The sequence below is a fragment of the Eptatretus burgeri genome, chromosome 11 (genome assembly GCF_056783735.1).
Source record: "Eptatretus burgeri isolate ZD-2024b chromosome 11, Ebu_testis_v1, whole genome shotgun sequence".
In the NCBI taxonomy this organism is placed as follows: Eukaryota; Metazoa; Chordata; class Myxini; order Myxiniformes; family Myxinidae; genus Eptatretus; species Eptatretus burgeri.
Window position 1 is genome coordinate 40275071 of NC_140971.1, and position 19759 is coordinate 40294829.

The 19759-nt window shown below is 40.3% G+C and overlaps 1 protein-coding gene across 15 annotated transcripts in view; it reads right to left on the reverse strand.

The window, feature by feature from the left end:
• AGTPBP1 (ATP/GTP binding carboxypeptidase 1) overlaps window positions 1-19759 on the reverse strand; it is a 127710-nt gene that overhangs the window by 12349 nt on the left and 95602 nt on the right. For all 15 annotated transcript variants that reach the window (XM_085846145.1, XM_085846146.1, XM_085846156.1 and 12 more), the window contains 5 exons: window positions 15379-15532; window positions 14728-14908; window positions 11442-11571; window positions 5199-5330; window positions 1748-1924 (listed from right to left, as the gene is read on the reverse strand). In XM_085846145.1, coding sequence (XP_085702271.1) covers window positions 1748-1924; window positions 5199-5330; window positions 11442-11571; window positions 14728-14908; window positions 15379-15532 — 774 coding nt within the window. The remainder of the gene's footprint in view (window positions 1-1747; window positions 1925-5198; window positions 5331-11441; window positions 11572-14727; window positions 14909-15378; window positions 15533-19759) is intronic.

The following is a 19759-nucleotide window of genomic DNA, read 5'->3' on the forward strand; positions in this document are numbered from 1 at the left end:
AAGGCTGTTTTGCTCCACAATGGCAACGAGAACCATCAGTCCCACTGGCTCACGCGTTCGGGGCATGACAGAGACCTATGAGACTATGCGGCAGCTGCTTGATTCCATCAAGTACAATGACTTCAACTGGCACATCTGCGGAGACTTGAAAGTGGTGGCGCTGTTGTTAGGGCTGCAGTCAGACTACACGAAATACATGTGCTTCCTTTGTCTCTGGGATAGCAGAGACGACAAGAATCACTGGACGAAGAAAGATTGGGAAGAGCGAAAGAGCATGTACCTGGTCGACACAACGTGAAGCATGTCGCCCTTGTCAACCCAGCCAAGGTTTTCCTTCCACCACTCCACATAAAGCTCGGCTTGATGAAAAGTTTTGTACAGGCAATGGATCTGAATGGGCGTGGGTTTTTATACCTCAAGGAAAAGTTTGGCAACACCTTGTCGGAGGCCAAGATCAAGGCTGGTGTCTTTGTTGGACCGCAAATCCGACAGATTATGAAGGACGAAACTTTTCCGACAACTCTAAACCCCAAAGAGCTGGCAGCGTGGAGGAGCTTCAAAGCTGTGACGGACAACTTCTTGGGGAACGAGCGCGCGGACAACTATGAAGAAATAGTGCAGCAGCTGCTGGAGTCCTTCAGGAAACTTGGCTCCAGGATGTCCCTGAAAATCCATTTCCTACACCAGCACCTGAACTTCTTCCCTGACAACTTGGGAGCAGTCTCGGACGAGCACGCACTGCGATTCCACCAAGAGATTTCACTCATGGAGACGCGTTACCAAGGGCGGCACAACCCGAACATGATGGGCGATTTCTGCTGGTTCCTGCATCGTGAAACTGACACAGAGCAGCACAAACGCAAAGCCAAATGCCTAAAGCATTTTTAATTACATTCTAGTGGAGTTTTTCTGTAATTTCTATAATTTTGAAGCATTCATGATGAAATAAATAAATAAATGAATTTTTGTAAATTTCATTGAAATCCTGACTTCTAGGCAATGGGAATATTTCTGTTACTGAAAATCCTGACGTGATACAGCAAAACGGTTATGATTTTTGAAATCAGCGTACCCAAATTAGTCTAAATCACTTTACACATCTCCAGTAAAAAATTTTTGTTGTTCAGTGTAATCTATTAAAAGCATGCAAAATGACTTTCACTGCACTGTGTTTATCGTAGGGTTGGGAATTGAACCCTGATCAGACAGAATTGTTATCTCTCTTGCAGCCTTTTCATAAATCATTACTAATTTAAATTAAATCAATCTATCAGAGAGATGTTAACTTCACATGATAACTCAAATTGGTCTGTTGTTAACAATTTGCAACGTGGGAGTAGCTACAATAACATGACTATTATTGTTTGGTTTCCACTTCAATATACAAGTTCCAGATCCACCCTTAATCGTCTTCAAATTAGAATCATAAAGTACACCTCCGAGCATTGCCTAGCAACCAATAAGAATGTAAACAATAGTTTTATTTCATAACTTTTGACATATTCAAATTAAAAAAATCACTTTGCTCCTTTTAATCCTTTTAAAGAGCTTCTTTTAATCACTCATTCTTGATTTACTTGATTTATATAGCTGCACAAATGAAAGCACAAACCACTTCATCAAAAACATAAAGCTCTTTCTATTCACAATACACTTTATCAAATATAAAACGTTGAAATTTATTAAGTCTGCATGTAGGATGCACACCAGCTTATGCTTACAGTCTGCAAGCATGTCCCACAAATACCTTATAAGGTCCCTGATCACAGCCACAGTAAGTGCTTTCCATGGTGTAACTGCGCAGAACCCCGATGTCCCTCCACACGACCACGCGTGCTGTTGAGGCCTTCGACTTTTCCACAACAAAGCTGCAGCTGTTCATGCAGAATGCTGGAGCAATCTTATGGAGGATCCGTGGAAGCTTCTGTAAGATGATCATTACAGAACTCAGACTCTAATGTCTGCCTGTGAATCTTATCAATTAAAAGTTGAGAGCAGTATGTGTCAGCCGTGGGAAAGGAGAGGTGACCGACAGTGCTCGGCCTTTTTCAAAGTGATATTATTTTGTGATTGAATAAGGCCTTTTGTTGCGCTAACTAAGGTGAAATACTCTAAACGTCAGCCAGACTATTTCCCACAGTGGTGAACATACTCTTAGCGGGTTTAAGTTGATAAAATCCATTGTTGATCTTTTCTGCTGAGGCAGACTCACACAAGCTTTTATGTAGACAAGTAATCCATAAGGTCTGTATGTGTTGGTACATGTCTGGGTCGTATTGATGTGATGAGTGAATATGGACAATTCTTGGAAATGCCTGTGTGGATTGTATGTACAGCTGTAGCTGGAGATGTTTTGAAGCCACAACAGAAGTGATAAATTGTAATATGTCAATCAATCTGTAATATGTAATAATATGTCAAAATTGTAATCCACTAATATAAAACACATGTTTGTGTATTTGTCTGTCCCCCTTCACAAGGATGATTTAAGAAGGGTTTTAAAGACCAATCTTATAACACAACTGTGTGTTCACTATGGCCTATTTTTCAGGACAAAATAATTGAAAAACAAATTTAATAAAAGAGTAACGACGTCTCTTCGATTGGAATTGTAGACGGTGACTTGCAAACTATTAAAAGCGTGCATAATAACTGCATACGTGGCAAGTGGGAGGTGAGGAAAAACAGGTTGGTAGGAATTGAAAGTAGGTCTTTATTTTATTTATTAGGCATGATCAAGAGTGATACTGCGTGAAGAATCATGGAGAGTGGTGCCTTGGCCTTCGGTGAGGGAAAGCTCATGACATTACACAGCCAAATGACTCGAGTGATACTTTGCATATCAGCTACATGTTGCCACAGATCTATCAGTCTGTGTCAGTCCTTGCAATTGGAATGGAAGGGAAACATTGGGTTGTTAAAATTGATCGTACTTTCCATCCAATGCGGTGCTTTGAGGATACTTAAAAGGGTCTATGAGTTTTCAGAAACAAAATGGGCAAAACCCATGAAATGCGTTTCACTCGTCATCTATATGACTGTTAATACTGCACTGTACTGCGTTTATCTTCGGGTTTGGAATTGAACCCAGATTAGATATAAAATCTCTGTTGCAGCACATCATGTAAATCATTACTAATCTAAATTCAATCAACGTCTCAAAAAGGGATGATGGCTGATAACTCGAATTAGCACTGAGCTCATTCTGATCATTCATTCTTGATTTACTTGAGTAATTTTGCTGCTTGCACGAAGCAAGCACAATCCACCTCATCAAATATATAACGTTCTTTAACAATCAACTTCAATAAATATATAAAGCCTATATTTATTACGTTTGCACAGAGGATGCACCCCAGCTTCTGTATATATATATATATATATATATATATATATATATATATATATATATATATATATATATATATATATATATATATATATATATATATATATATATATATATATATATCTATATATTTCTATATATATATATATATCTATATATATATATATATATATATATATATATATATATATATATATATATATATATATATATATATATATATATATATATATATATACATATATATCCCGAGTTTCTCTCATTACCTAATCCTAATGCAAGCTCCACCCCTCTGCTCAGGAAGAGGATGAGGAAAGCTCCACCCATCTGTTCAGCAAGAGGACGAGAAAAGCTCCACCCATCTACTCAAAAAGAGGATGAGGAAAGCTCCACCCGTCTGTTCAGCAAGAGGACGAGGAAAGCTCCACCCCTCTGCTCAGCAAGAGGAGTGGGATAGAAACAATTTTTTTGGCAAATGCATATGCGCAGTCCAAGCTCCGCCCTTTCCTCAGGAAATTCACATTCTTTCCACACCCTTTGGGTGGGTAAACAGCTAGTTTTAAAATAAAATGAAGACCTCCTCACATCTGTGGAAACAACTCCATATGATATGCATGGGGAGCCATGAGAACCTGGGACACCGAAATGCATAAACATATCAAAGTGTATCATGGAGACTGGTCTTGCGTGAAGTGAAATACCTTACCCAAAAGGTGAAGTTCTCTTTTTTAAGTTCATAAACACCATGTGTAAATTCTTTATTTAGCATCGCATGTAGACCAGAGCAGATAGGACAGGTGGATTACCTGGTTGTTGAAGGCCATTTGGGAGCAAGAGGTGATTTTACTGATAATTAATCCAATAGCAATTCAGTAATTCTCCAAAGAATATATTTTGGGTTCCAGAAGTTTATCATCTGATTATAATCCCTTAATACTGCTGCCTTCAGCCAAACTTGAACCCTCAAAATCTGGGATGCAGTCCAGTGTCCTTCCCAAGAGGACACTCCCATACTACACTTTTTGCTGTTGAAACAAGCATAAAGCAAACTCACTATGATCACAGAGTGCAAAATAAAGCAATAAAATACATATATAACAAGCATGAACATTATAGTAGTCTTAAATATTAATGTGAGATAAAACATAGGTTCTTGAAATAACCAAAATTCAATTAGCGATCATAACAACTCAATTGAGAATTGACACCACAAGGCACAACCCAACGCAACACACGACCTCAAAAACCACCACGCAGAGCCGCAAGTAACCATAAAAACCACAATGGCCATGAATCAACGGCAAATGTAACCATAAAAGCTTTGCCATATTAATAATTGATGACTCGACTGTCTATTCATTATGAAGGATGCAAACATTAGCGGCGGAAGTGCCACATTGGCGTTCCGATTCGTCGGGAGTGAAGCCGAGGCATCGTTTTGTGACCATGCTATGTCCAACCTTGGAAGCCGTTAAATCATGGGAGCAACACGGTGCAATTGAATGGCTTACGCAACAAAGGGTGGGTTAAAAAAACAAAAACCAATTTGCTTGAACGCTAAAGATTACATAACATGACGAAAAGTCTTTGGTATCACTCGGCTAGGGATCGGACCACCGACCTCTATAAAAATGCGATGAAGACTTGCTGATTAAAGGATAAGAGCTATAGCTGCATAATGGAATGTAGTCGGCGATGTACGATCACCTGGTAGCACATTGTGGAAAGACTATTACTGTTGCTCTCAATGAGAGTACAGGCTAAAGAGACAGGATTGTCACATGACTTCTTATGCTGCAACACATTTAAAATATCACATGACATGACATTTTACAAAAAGGACACTCACTCTATAAGCTCGATCCTCACACATATCAGAGCTTTGGTACTTGCTCTTCGACTGTAAAAGGGTCTCGTTGAGGCTGCATCCGTACAGGAAGATGTTCTTTTTACGAGAGTGTCCGTGGAAGTCACAGAAAACCTGAAGGAAAGATGAAAAGGAATCAAACATTGTCATCATATTGAAGACTGAGGGAAGTCAGGATGGCTCAGTTGGTCAAGAACGTCGGAGCTGTCTCGTCATCGGTATTCCCATGGTTGAATTCACACTGTTAACTGGTGCCATGCCCGCAGGGGAGCTATGCTACAGAGCATGTCATATACAAAGCTGGCTGTCCTGCTTGAATTAAGTTGCAAATGTTAAAGTTCACACAGCAGTCTTCGAAAAAATAAGCTACTATGTGGCGGAATCCTGGCTAAACTACCTTCCGAGAGGTAATAATTGGAGATGTAAGTTCATTAAAAACGGACATACTGTCGAAATTTTTACATTGCCAATTGTAATAATGGGGTTAGCACATGAAAGATAAGCAAATTGTTAAATTAGGTTAATGGGGTGTGGATATAGCAAAGGCATGACGTGCCAAACGGACTTGTATATGGGAATAATGGGTCCAAACGTAGATGTTGTTCTTAAAACTAAAGCCAAAAACAATAAAATAAAATTTTGCAGGGATTCTTTCTTTGATAAACATAATAAATTATATTTTGTTTACCTGATTGAAAATCACTCGCCTCTGAGCTGTCCAGTCAGGGCTGGGCTCGAATGCCGATCCAGCTATAAACGTCATCCCGGTGTTTCACAGGCAGGGCGAGGCATCAATACGTGTGCCATCATCAATGTTCCGCAGGTCATCAATGTGTGTGCCGTCCATCGGATGGACGTTCAACTGGACATCCCATATGCTGGCATTAGTTGGTGGATGGTAAACATCCCACAGTGTCTTTCATTAAGAGCAGGCAAGTTATCGCCAGTATCCTGCCCAAATTCCAAATTACTGCACACTCAGTCGAGTATCCAGCGTTGAAGTGGCCAACCATCCAGGATTGTGGTAACCTTCGCCAAACAAACTGCCTCGGCAGAACTGACAAACTGTATATAGCATGGTGCACAGATGGACAGATATTGAAAATCCAAAAGAAAGTTTTAGAATCATATTGTTTTGTGTCTTTAGATGCAGAAGCGTACTGCGGATTCAGGACACTTTAGTTGACATAATAGAAGCGTTATCACAAAAGATTTTTGAAACATTCACGGAGTGTTGTGGGAACCTGACTATTCCTTCACAGATTGGTGAAGACGATAAGACGAGACAAGTTTGTTATATGTATTATCTAATCAGCCAGCTGTACACAAGTATTGAATATGTGCATCCTGTTTGAAGTCATAGCTGCTCCATGTGCTTTGTTCCTGCTGTCGAGTGCATGTGGAAGTATGTTTGTGAAGAGGTGCTTCTGGAGGTGCATCATGGAATGCTCCTCTCCTTTGTTTCTCCTTTCAGCTTCTTCCATATATGTATATGTATGTGTGTGTGTACGTACGTACGTATGTATGTATGTATGTATGTATGTATGTATGTGTATATATATATATATATATATATATGTATATATATATATATATATATATATATATATATATATATATATATATATATATATATATATATATATATATATATATATATATATATATATATATATATATATATATATATCCGATAATGCTCAGTGACCCTCCATTGAAGTTGCCTTAGGCCTGTCACATTTGCCACGGCGGCCGTGGGGTCTACAAAATCTACGGCCACGAGCAATTATAGGGCGGCCGCAGTATTTCCACGGTCACACAATGTAGCAGTCACATATGTTTTTATATTTTGGGGAGCCGCATGGCGTATTTAGAAAATATGGACACCGAAAACGTGGGGGTGCCGTACGGTCTTTGATTTGATGTCGCACGGTGACCTTAGGGCGTTCCTGCGGCGGCCTAGTCTAGAAGCCAAAATCTGTAGCTAGCCTAGAAAATAGGTTCGCTGCTGATTTCATGTTAGAATGGTGCAACTGGTGTTTTTGAAGAGTCTAGGCATGACCAAGTCTAGTTCCACTTGTTGCCAAGTCTGCATCTGAATATTATGGCCGCCATGACAGTAATCAAAATGGCCGCCATCAGATTTAGTCTTTTTCTTACTGCAAATTGTACTAGCCAGAAATTTGTCATGATTGTGAAATACTATGTAATCTGACACGAGGAACACTATTTTGTGCTTTATTTTTGTACTGGATCACAACTTTTCACATAATTGACAACTTAAAGACGAAATTGAAAATGCACATACGAGCAACAAATGTGAAAAAGAAAATGTTTCGCACTATTGATGGAGATGGGTTTACAGTCAGTCAAAGGTTATTTCAACAGCTGTCAGATTCTTTCTAACACAAAATTACGTTGCTTTGCAGAAGAGAAAAGTGTTGTGAGAACACCCAAGTACAATTTTCAGAGCTATTGATCGGCTTGTACACTGAACGGGTTCCTACAAAGGGCTTTGCATCCACATGCTTTCGTGCAAGGCAGTCCATTCCGTGTACATTTGCACCGTCGAGTTGAGCATGACCCACGGCATTTGCATGTCGTCAGTTCTACACAGTAAGCAGTAATAGGCTGTGCAGTCATGAGTCGCGGCTGAAATGTCTCGTTGCCATCTTTGATGACCTGTTCCCACCCACAGTTCTCAGGTGCAGGTAGATGTGGTTCAGATTCCAAGGCTCTTCTCCACACAAAAGTCTGGTAGTGCGCTCGCTTGATGTGTGGAATCAGAGCATCGCGAGTTGGAGGCAGATTCTCAATAGCTTTGGTCAGACTGAGAAACAGATCACATCTTACTCGCTGAATTGAGTTATCTTGGCCATGAGGGTCATAAAGCCTGCAGACAAATGACTCAGCATCTGCAATCACACTCTCATCAGGAATTTCCTCTTTGCCTAGGTTATTCAACAGGTGGGAGTTGTTTTGAATGACAGCCCATGCAGAGCGCTTCGCAATTCCAGCAAACTGGCTTGTGCTGTCTTAACCTGTCACTGCATGAAATGCCAGAAGTGACTCCCTCTGCGAATCTGGGATATTGATGGAGTCAATGGGAATGTAGTGTTGCTTTTTGGGTGTCCCTGCATTCATCCAGAGAAAGGGACTGAGATGCGGCTGATAGGCAACAAGGAGAATGAGGACATCAGTGTCCCGGCTAACAACAACAGTTTGCATGTACCCCTGTTCATATGCTTCCTTGGCATGGAGAAGAATGCGAGTATCAGCCTCTTCGTGCTCAGGAGATGACAAGTGTGAGACATCTCTCCCTGACGACGTCCACACTTTTGCAGGATCTGTGAAGCCTCCATTCAGTACCAGCTCCTGTTCGTGATTCTGGAACTTGTTTGCTAACTCTGTGCATAGAAAATTTGCTAAGCTAGCTTTGTTTTCATCGAGGCAGATGAGTGTATTCCATTGCCCCATGGACTGGCTTCTTGTTTGCACGTCTCTTCTGATTGCTTTCTTGCCCCGTATCCTCTGACTTCGAGCTGTTGATTTGATCGTTTTCTTCCTATACTGATCAAAGGCAAGATCAACCCTGGAGCAATAGTTGGAAAAAACATGACTAATATGATCTGCAACAGAATCTGCCCATTCACCAAGCGATTTAGCATTCATCCTGTTCCCGAGTGCCTGGATCCGTGCCATGCCATCGATGATAGTGCATGTCGATAACGGTTCTGGAGCAACGTTTGGCAAGCCTTGCTGGAGAATCTTGCCAAGGTCAGCTTTGTTCAGAGGTAGACGTAATCTGCCATTGGGCATTGCCAATGACAGAGGAACTGCGCATATCTTTTGCTCCAGCATTTTGTTCATGTCAACGTCTCGGCCTGCCTGCATTGCTGTCACCACGCGTGTCAGAAGTTTTCTGTCTGCCTTTAGTGTAACCATTTTTTCCTTTCCCACTTTGACTTCAACAGTGTACATGCTCTCGAAAGTGTGCAGATTCTTAGACTTGATTCTGTCATGAAACCTTGTTGTCTTATTGATCAACCGGTCCTCCACGAAGTCTATGACGAGCTGCTTTCCAGTGATTTCAGCATTCAAGAGATCACTTGTCACAACATCACTGGCAATGTCCCCTGTCGTAATTGAGACTAATTCTGGGGAAGTGCGATCAAATGGATTGTGGGTCTTGAATAGGTCAATGAGCTTTAGCACATGCTCTTGGTCTTGGATCATTCTCTTGGGACCGAAATCTTTATGTGCACAGTCATGCTCATCATCGTCGTCTTCCTCACTGCCAGCGAGTGTGAACATGTTTTTTGTGTCTCTGGTAAGCTGAGCTCTTTCGTTGAAAGAGAGAGCCCATCTGTCACGGGCGGAGTCTGTTTTTGTTATTCCAACCAAACCTCCAGCTACTTTGCCGGCTTTGTTCACATGTTGAATTGCCTGGTCATCAGGTATTTCATTGAACTTCTGCTTTGTTTCTTTTGTGACAAAGTCTCCTGCAAGGAAGCCACTCCTCTGTGCCCAGATGTTTTTCAGGCTAAACACATGTCCCTTCTGCAGCTCTTTCTCAAGCTGGTTCATCACATTTCTGAAACAGATGCTTTCAGGAGACTGGTTTTTCTCTCCACTCTCCTTTTTATACTTTCTGCGAAAAGAAACATAACACTTGAGGTGATATTTACCTTCAGCTGCCATCAAGTCTGAAACACCTGCAAACCTGTGACGCATGGTGGGGTCAAATTGGGCCAAACTAAGCATCCTGGATGATGTGTGATCAAATTCAACATTTGTCAGGACACCAGCTTTTCCAGGAATGTCAGTCTGGCAGAAAGCGCATTTTGACCAATCCATAGCGCTGTGCGCGGATATTAGTGACTTTGGGACATGGTATTTCTCTGAGGAACCTGATGTTGTGGGTATCTCTTCTGCGTAAGTCACAGATTGTGGCTGAATCCTTGACTTCAGTCTGTCTATTTTTTGTGCGTGAGTAAAGTCACTATAGCAGAATTTGTGCCATTGAATCTTTTCGACGTGCTCCGGTACAGAATATTTTCTGATTCTTGAGAATGAGTCAACATATTTAGCATCATTATATTTCTCTCTTTCTTTGCAACATTCAGCTACAGTTTTCACACCAACGATTGTAGTCTTTCGAAGTGGCGTTGACTTGCTAGTTTTTGAACTGTCCTGGCAAATAAAGCATTTATTCCAGTCTACATGCTCTTCTTCTTCTCGATGCCTTGAACCCCCTGTGAGAAATCTTGCGGCTTTCATTTTTCAGTTAGTCCTGGGTAACAGAAAAACACACAGTTATGTAGTTTAGGTTCATTTTATAGCAAAGTTGTAAAATTCATTGATTGTGGTTTGTATAATCAGACATTCTAATTCGAGCCTGAACATTTCTTTAAAAATAATATAGTGAAAAACAAGTCATATTATTTTTAGAAAATGGATGGAGCAATGTTTTTTTCTATACTCCCATCAGCTCAGGCATGCTCAAAAACATGGAAATCGACCCTAATTTTGTAATTTCATGTCAATTTGCGGCTGAAATATGACGAAAAGTGTATTTAATGGCGACCATTTTGTAAACTGTCATGGCGGCCATACTATCCATATCCAGAGTTGGCAACAAGTTGATTCACGTTTCTGTGTGTCTGGACAGTCAATTTACACCTGTTGCACTATTCTAACACGGAATCAGCAGGGTCGTACACTATTCTGCATTGGGCCTCCTGACTAGCCATAGAATTTTCAAGGTTGCCTCAAGGTGCCCGCAAGGCGACCGCAGGGGGGCCCTAAGGCGAACGTGCGGCCAGACGGATGGTAACGAGTGGGTTCTTTTTTTTTACCAGTTCTTTTGTTTCGGCTTGTCGAATTGCTACGGCGAATGTAGAAATGAAAAAAGTTATAACTCCACGCTATAATTCCACGGTGACCCCTACGGCCTGTAAAATATAGCCAAACGACGTAGGGCCACCCTGATGCCACCTCAGAAACTCTGCGGCCGCCGCACGTTTCTGTCAATTCAGAGGGCGTACGGCCGCCGTATCCTCGCCGTAGAGCAAATGTGACTTAGGCCTTAATCTGTATGTGCACCACACCTTAAACATTCAATGGATGGACATTTTCTTTTTGTCAACTTCAACAAAACTGGATTTTATTGCTGCCTATTAAATGATGTCACGTTAAAGTGTGTGTGGCTCTGAGATGTCTCACCAAAGGTGTGTGATGGAGATTGGATAGGTATTGCAAAAGGCCCTTGGTGTGGTATATAATTGGGTGCAGGATCAGACTGGGGTTGTTCCACTGCCGGTTCAGGTCATCCCCACTGAGGGAGCAACGGTAACTGCATAGCACAGACGAAGGAGAATATCCATGTCAATCAGCATGTACTTAATTTATGTATTGGCAGTGTGTGTTACACGAGCTCAATTAAAGGATGTGCCGCTAATGATGTGCCGTCAGTGAGCCAAAGAGACAGTCTCGATCATACTTCTAAATAATGAGCGTGGCGTGAAATGAACAAACGTGTGCACAAATACGAATGTTGAACATGACAAGGAGCATTTCCAGTGAGGAAACGCAACAAGTTTGAAGTTATTTTCACAACCTATTGGAGTGCAACAATATGAAGTTATCGTTCAATATCCTTGGTAAATGGTACTGTTTAATATAAAACAAAATTAAGTTGATATTATTTACCATGGCTGACGTCGAGCCCGAGTGACTTCTTTCCACATTATGGGAATGTTAAGAGTATCTGAATTTATATTCTGATTTGACTTGCTTTAAATATGGAATTCCTTTTACACTCTACGGACATTAGCATTGAAAACCATTGGAATCACCCTATATTCTTGAAAAACAAACATGTCAGATCAAATGAATACCATAGTCATCCAGTTATCTACATAAAATTCCTGTAAAATTTTATCAAGCTTCCATATGATTCCATGCTTTGGATTGTCACGTTTGGCATTTCCATCCAGTACGTAGCTCATGACGCTGGGATCTCAGGTTTTAAAGCCAACGTACTGTGTTCATTTGTCCATCATTTCCTGGTGTCGATGGATTTCATGTAAAACTTCCCTAATGTCCTTCATCTACATGCAACATATGTGCAAACTCCCCCATGAGCCTTTGACATAGAATGTTTTTTTCCACAAGTGCACTTATTTAAAAATGATCTCAAGAGACATTTGCATCATTTGGTTATAACTATAGCTCTGCCCATCACAGCTACCTACCTCTTAGAAAAGTCAAATTACTCATCAAACTAGAATAGGCAATTTGGTGAATGTCTGTCTGTCTGATCACAATACATTCGGTCATTACTTATCCAATCTCAACCAAACTTGACAGGTGGACTAACGGTCACACAGTGGAGGTTGTAACAACTTCATTTCCCTCCTCCCCAAAGGGGTTTTCCGCTTTGGGCGAAATCCATGTTAAGGTGTGTAGATAGCTTATCATGGCGTTTTTCCAAGGTCGCTTCTAATTACAAAAGTACAAAACATAAATTGTTTAGCCTGGCAGAGGTATGTGCTCGACAGAGTGCCGTTCTAGTTTTATAATGTGCTACTCTTAAAACAATTTTCACCTCCACTTTTCCCACTGACAATTAAAACTCAGCTAAAATGTAAATGTTTAATTAACAGTAAGATCTGGCACTTTGATTTTGTGACAAATTTCAGTGCAGTGTTGTATAAGCATGACACAGTTATATGCATAAGCAATGCAAATACAGTGATATGTGTAAGCAATGTGAAGGTAGAGATAGTGTAAGCAAAGAGAATGGAGTGATATGAATGTATAGATAGTGTAAGCAAGATGAATGTTGCAATGTGTGAAAGCAATGTTAATAGATAGTGTAAGCAAGATCTGTGGAGTGATGTGTGTAAGCAATGGTGAATGTAGTCACATGTAAGCAAAATTGATGTTATAACATGTGTAAGCAATACGAATGTATTAAGTGAAGTGGATGGAGTGTGAAGTGAAGTGGATGTATTAAGTGAAGTGGGAATGTAGTGATATGTAAGCAAGATTAATGTTGTAACATGTGTAAGCAATGTGAATGTATACATCATATAAGCAAGGTGTATGGACTGATATGTGTAAGCAATGGAAAATGTAGTGATATGTAAGCAAGATGAATGTTGTCAATAGCGTATGCAATGTGAATGTTTATATAGTGTGGATTGATATGTGTAAGTGACGTGAATGCATTTATATGTGTAAGCAAGCTGCACACAATGAAACTGGTAAGCAAGATGAACACATATGCATAAGCAAGGTGACTGCAGTGATATGTTTAAACAACGTATGAGTAAATGCAGTGATATAGTTAACTAAGGCGGATGCAGTGATGTTGAAGCAAGTTGAATGCATTTGTGTAAGCAATGTGAATGCAATATGTAAGGTCAATGCAGTAATAAGCAAGATGAATGCAGGGATGCATAAGCAAGGTGACTACATTAATCGTGTCAGCAAGACAAAGTTGACGATATGTGTAAGTAAGGTGAAAGCAGTGACAGGTAAACAAGGTAAATCCAGTGATATGTAAGCAGGATCAATAATGCAATATGTGTAAGCAAGGTGAATGTGTTGATTGTGTGAGCAAGGTGAATGTGTTGTTTGTGTGAGCAAGGTGAATGTGTTGATTGTCTGTGTAAGCAAGGTGAATGTTTTGATTATGTAAGCAAGGTGAATGTGTTGAATTTATGTGTAAGCAATGTAAATATGTTGATTGCGTAAGCAAGGTGAATGTGTTGACTTTATGTGTAAGCAGGTTGAATGTGTCAGTTGTGTAAACAAGGTGAATGTGTCAGTTGTGTAAGCAAGGTGAATGCGTTGACTTTACGTGTAAGCAGGTTGAATGTGTCAGTTGTGTAAGCAAGGTGAATGTGTTGATTATGTAAGCAAGGTGAATGTGTTGATTATGTAAGCAAGGTGAATGTGTTACGTAAGCAAGGTGAATGTGTTGATTATGTAAGCAAGGCGAATGTGTTGATTGTGTAAGCAAGGCGAATGTGTTGATTGTGTAAGCAAGGTGAATGTGTTGATTATGTAAGCAAGGTGAATGTGTTGATTATGTAAGCAAGGCGAATGTGTTGATTGTGTAAGCAAGGTGAATGTGTTGATTGTGTAAGCAAGGTGAATGTGTCAATTATGTAAGCAAGGTGAATGTGTCGATTGTGTAAGCGAGGTGAATGTGTTGATTATGTAAGCAAGGTGAATGTGTTGATTATGTAAGCAAGGTGAATGTGTTGACTATGTGTAAGCAGGTTGAATGTGTCAGTTGTGTAAGCAAGGTGAATGCGTCGATTATGTAAGCAAGGTGAATGTGTTGATTATGTAAGCATGGTGAATGTGTTGACTATGTGTAAGCAGGTTGAATGTGTCAGTTGTGTAAGTAAGGTGAATGCATCGATTATGTAAGCAAGGTGAATGCATTGATGTGTTTTTATTGCTGAAAGATGGAAATCACTGGAATAAAGAGCACCTGCCATTGATGACACCATCTGGGTTCAACATGGGGACAATCTTGAACACAAATGCCTCCTGGACACTCTGTGCCAGCGGACAGCTGCCGAGGAGGAAGTTAAGGATCCCATGCATGACCCAGCTGGAATTACTCTCTCCAGGGTGGACGCGTGCCGTCAGGAAAACATAGGGACGATTGCCTGGCCATTGTAAACAGGAGTCGGATGGAGTCGATAGTAATCAGAGAAAGTTACTTTGCAGGAAACCACAAACACAATTTTGAACTTGGCCACAATTGGAAAATCATGCAAGTTTTCTTGGTCTAACAAGGGCTGGTAGTGTGGACACAGACTACTGCCAAGAGCATTGTACACTTATGGTTCTGAAAATCGAAAAAGAAACACAACGATTGCAGTCTGGTCTCTTGATAATACAGGTGTTATTAATAATAATAAGAAACAATGCATATGTCAGTCCATATGTTGAAACAAACTGGTCAGTATGAGTCCATATGAACGTGTGTCTGTGTAAATTCAAGCGAGTTTGTGCAATGATATTAAAGTCTTTGTTGCAGCACACGAGTATGTCAGCCTGTGTGAGTCCATATGAGCCAATGTGGTTCCAAGTGATAGCTGGTGTGAACACACACACACACACACACACAACTTACGGAATAGCTGTACGTCAGAGTGGTTAGCACTCCGTGGCATCGCTGTAATCGTTAGCACTGGGCACCTATTCCCTCCCAGAGAGGTGCAAAGTGTCTCCTGCCGGAAGTACACCTTCTTTGGGTCAATCCTGCTGGCCAGCTCCTGTACGTGTGACTGCATGAGGATCCACACAGAGGTAACATGACCGAACCTGCCACCAACACTATAACACTAATAATCCACAAAACAAATGCAAGAAGAATACCGACGTAAAGCACAAAACGATACCACAATTTAACAATGGAACACGATCAGGCTTGAAAACACAAACTCTTTTCAAGCTATCGCAATTATTGTGGCAGCTCTTCTGTAATTATAAAAGGCAGAAGCACCCGCTCTCTACAGGAGGTTCATTTTATTATCTTTATGATTATTAATACCATAACAGAGAAGTGTGAAACACGTTCTTCTGACACATCCATTTATTTGGGCGTTGTATATAGGCAACAGATCACTGCCTCGATCGCTTCCGAAAAGAAAATTAACCCGGGTTAAGTACATGAAGCCAAAACATGCGTACTGCTTATGTGCATATTTCATACATTCTGGTTATATCGCCTGGATAATTCCAATTGCACCCACCCTCCCCACAAAGAAAGAAAATGCCAAGATATACAAAATAAACTTTTTTTTTTCCAAAACTTGATGGAATCAAATGAAACTTGCCATGCACAACTTAAGGGTGCCTTCAATTAATCCCTGAAAGTTTCAGCTTCCGAGATCAATACCTTCTTGGAGAATGAGATGATCTATCCATCCATCCATTGGGACCATACCCTGTGCAGAGCGTTGGTGCTGCCTAAGCAGTCTCCTTGGCTATTGGGCACAATCCTGGATGGGTCGCCACTCCGATGCAGGATACCAGCAAGCTGGCACTCATTTTGCTGACCTCAGAAGGATGACAAGCCAAGTCAACCCCATTGAGTATTAATTAAATAGCTGCGTGGGATTTGAACTCAGGACCCTTGGATATCAAGCCCACCACTCTAGCCATTAAGCCAACACCAGGCATATTAGATGATACATATATACATACAGACATACAAACAAATATACAAACACACACTTGTGGGAGAAAAAATAATTATATTCATGTACTCTCAATTATAATTGTTGCTGGTGCTTTATAAATTTAATTTAGTTGCTATAGTCGAATCGGCTGTCAGTTCTGTTCCCCTTTACCCAAGAGTCTTTTAACCCAAATGTTGATTAAAGGAATGTCTTACTATGAAACAAAGTGACCTGGTTGATAACACTGCAACTTTTGCCATGATTATGTCATTCTCTTTCACCCAGTGGACACGCATTGCAGTTGGAGTTATTTTGCCTAATGCATATCAGCCCCCTCCACGCCCACAAAATCATATAAATGCCAGGAAATGTAATCTTAGTTTAGTGCAAATCATTGTGGATGTTTACATCTCAGTGTTTTGGACTCCGTGGTACCGCGAATAAAAGTTCTCTGATCAAATGTACTTTTCATTGTGGACAGTGAATTGATTGTTTCTTACAAATTGAGTAACAGGATTTACACCAAGTCGGTTAATAGAACAAATGAGAAAATTCCACAACACAGGGTTACAGCATTTTAAATCACTTGCTCCACATGTCCGGTTGTAAAAAAAAATAAAAAGAAATAAAAAAACTCATGTTTTCAGAAGATCAAGAGTTTAAACTTATAAAGCAGTTTTAAACAAAATAACAATTCAACTTGTTTTTAAATTTTGGAGCATTGAAAGAGCACTACTAAATGTTCAACATTTTTGTGGTACCAAAAAGCAGACAACGTTTGGCTCATCACCAATATATATATATATATATATATATATATATATATATATATATATATATATATATATATATATATATATATATATATATACATATATCATTACCCTCATAACAAAAGTGCCTGTCATTTTTTCCAGTTTTTGAGATTTTCTGCCTTAGTCATCCATAGCCATGACATAATCATAATAACGAGTAACAAGATTTGTGTTTCATCTAGCTTCCATTAACAACTCTAGCACAAGAAATAGTGAATTAATATTCGTTGATGAAGAATTGTTGCAGTTTTTTGTGTTTTTCTCAAAACTGGAAAAAATGACTTCAGCATTTTTGTTATGAGGGTAATGATATATATATATATATATATATATATATATATATATATATATATATATATATATATATATATATATATATATATATATATAGCAAAATGTATCCATCCATCCACTGGGACCATACTCTGCACATAGCGTTGTTGCTGCCGAAGCAGTCTCCTGGGCTATTGGGCACAATCTTGGACGGGTTGCCACAAAATGTATGGAGAGTGATGAAGAGTGCCCACGCAATCATTGCAGATGATGCGGTTTTACTGTGTGAGACTCAATCTGCGGCTGATGCTCATCATGACTGCCAGAGGGTGCTAACAGCATTTAAACAAACATTTTATTAGAACAACAAGATGGACATTTTAAAAGCTTTTCGACTTGCACTCCTCGGGATAAAACCGCAAGCAGATGAAGAAGAAGCACCAAACTCTCGTTTAGAACGTGACAATGTAATGTCCTCAACGTTGATTGGTTGAGAGAAAGAAAGGACGGGTTTACGTGATTGGTGGAACCATGGAGCATCATGAATAATGATGAGGCTGAAATGAACGACCAAAGTGCAGGCAGAAACGTAACACCAATTACCTGAGGGCTAGTTGGGGGGAGGGAGGGGGTGGTGCTTTTCATGATGACTCGATGTTGACTGTGGTGGAGTTGTCACACAGTCAAAGCCATCATAGTCAGAATAGATATAAAGTTCGGACAAATTCTTTCTGTCGACAAAGAATGGGATTGGTTGACCTGATGAATGTGGCCTCCATATTCATCAGGTGTGGAGGCCACATTCATAGAAAAATATTGGTTTATTTGTCCACCTTCGAAAAATGTTGGTTTGTCCACCTTAGAAAAAGCCATGTGTCAATTTATGAATGTATGAGAATAGACCTGAGTGCAAGAAGTACTTTTGTCACAAAATAACACTTTTGAGATATTGAGGATCAAAGTTTTCAAAACGTGCTGCAGATACTTTTTTAAAGGTGGCATTCTATGGAGCCTGTTGCTGGTTCCAGGGGCTATACAGAGCAGACAAACTCTTTTTTGTGGAAAAATAATCCTTTATTACGAAGAAAATGAGAAAATTCGTTTTGGACTTAAGTACTTTTTGCGGCTAAATACCTGGACTCAAGTACTTTTTGTGGCTAAATACCTGGACTTAAGTACTTTTTGCAGCTAAATACCTGGACTTAGGTACTTTTTGTGACAAAATAGCTGGACTTGGGTACTTTTAACACACATTGCTCATTTTTGATTGCCAAACAGTCATTTTTGCTATGTCTCCTTGCCTTTCGTGGTTTAATTTTATGCAGAAATACTCAGTTAACTTCAATATTACCCAGTTAAGTCCAAAATTACTCAGTTAAATCGGAAATTAGTGTGACCACGGCTGTACAGTGTTTATACATCCAATACATCCGGGGAATCTGGGTCGGCACAGCATTGCACTGCATTGCCACATGCACCGTTTTATGAGGGCTCAAAAGCTGATGACGAATGTAGTGCTTTTTTCAGTACCAGCAAAGTATAATGCATAGAAACTACATACTTGATGCTTTGGCATCCTTCATTCTCTTTCTAGCCCAGTCTCCAGGGTTTCTTTTAAGTTTTTTGCCCCTGTCATGCCTGTTATCAGGGTTATCCTCATTCACACCATGCTGTCCAGCCTCCATGGTCGCCATTTTCAGAGCTTGTCACATGACACATGCCAGCATTTTGATTGGACAGTCATGGACTTCGGAACTTCTTGCTCAAACATTACGGACTTGGGTATTTCTTGCACTACATTTTAGTGAATTCAACAATGACCATATACCAATATACAGGACTTGAGTACTTATTTTCGGAATTTTTGGTATCAAATTATGCTCTGGCCATTATAGATGACTAGTGCGGGCCCGTCGGGGCGGGCCCATAGGTGCGTGCCAGTATGTGCAGCTTTGTGCCTGCAGTATCAGGTCCCCAGCATCAATTGTGACGTCATATCAAACGAAGAAGAAGAATTGTGACGCCCCCTCTCTCTCGCCCCCCCCACTCTCCCCCCTCTCTCGCCCCTCCTCTCTCGCCCACCTCTCTTGCCCCCTCCCCCCTCTCTCCCTTCTCCTCTCTCCCCCCTCCTCTCTCGCCCCTCTCTTTGTAAATGTATTCACAAATGTCTACCAAGCACAACAATAATAATAAATAATAAGGCACATACTCAGGTCCCCAGTGTCGATTGTGACGTCATACC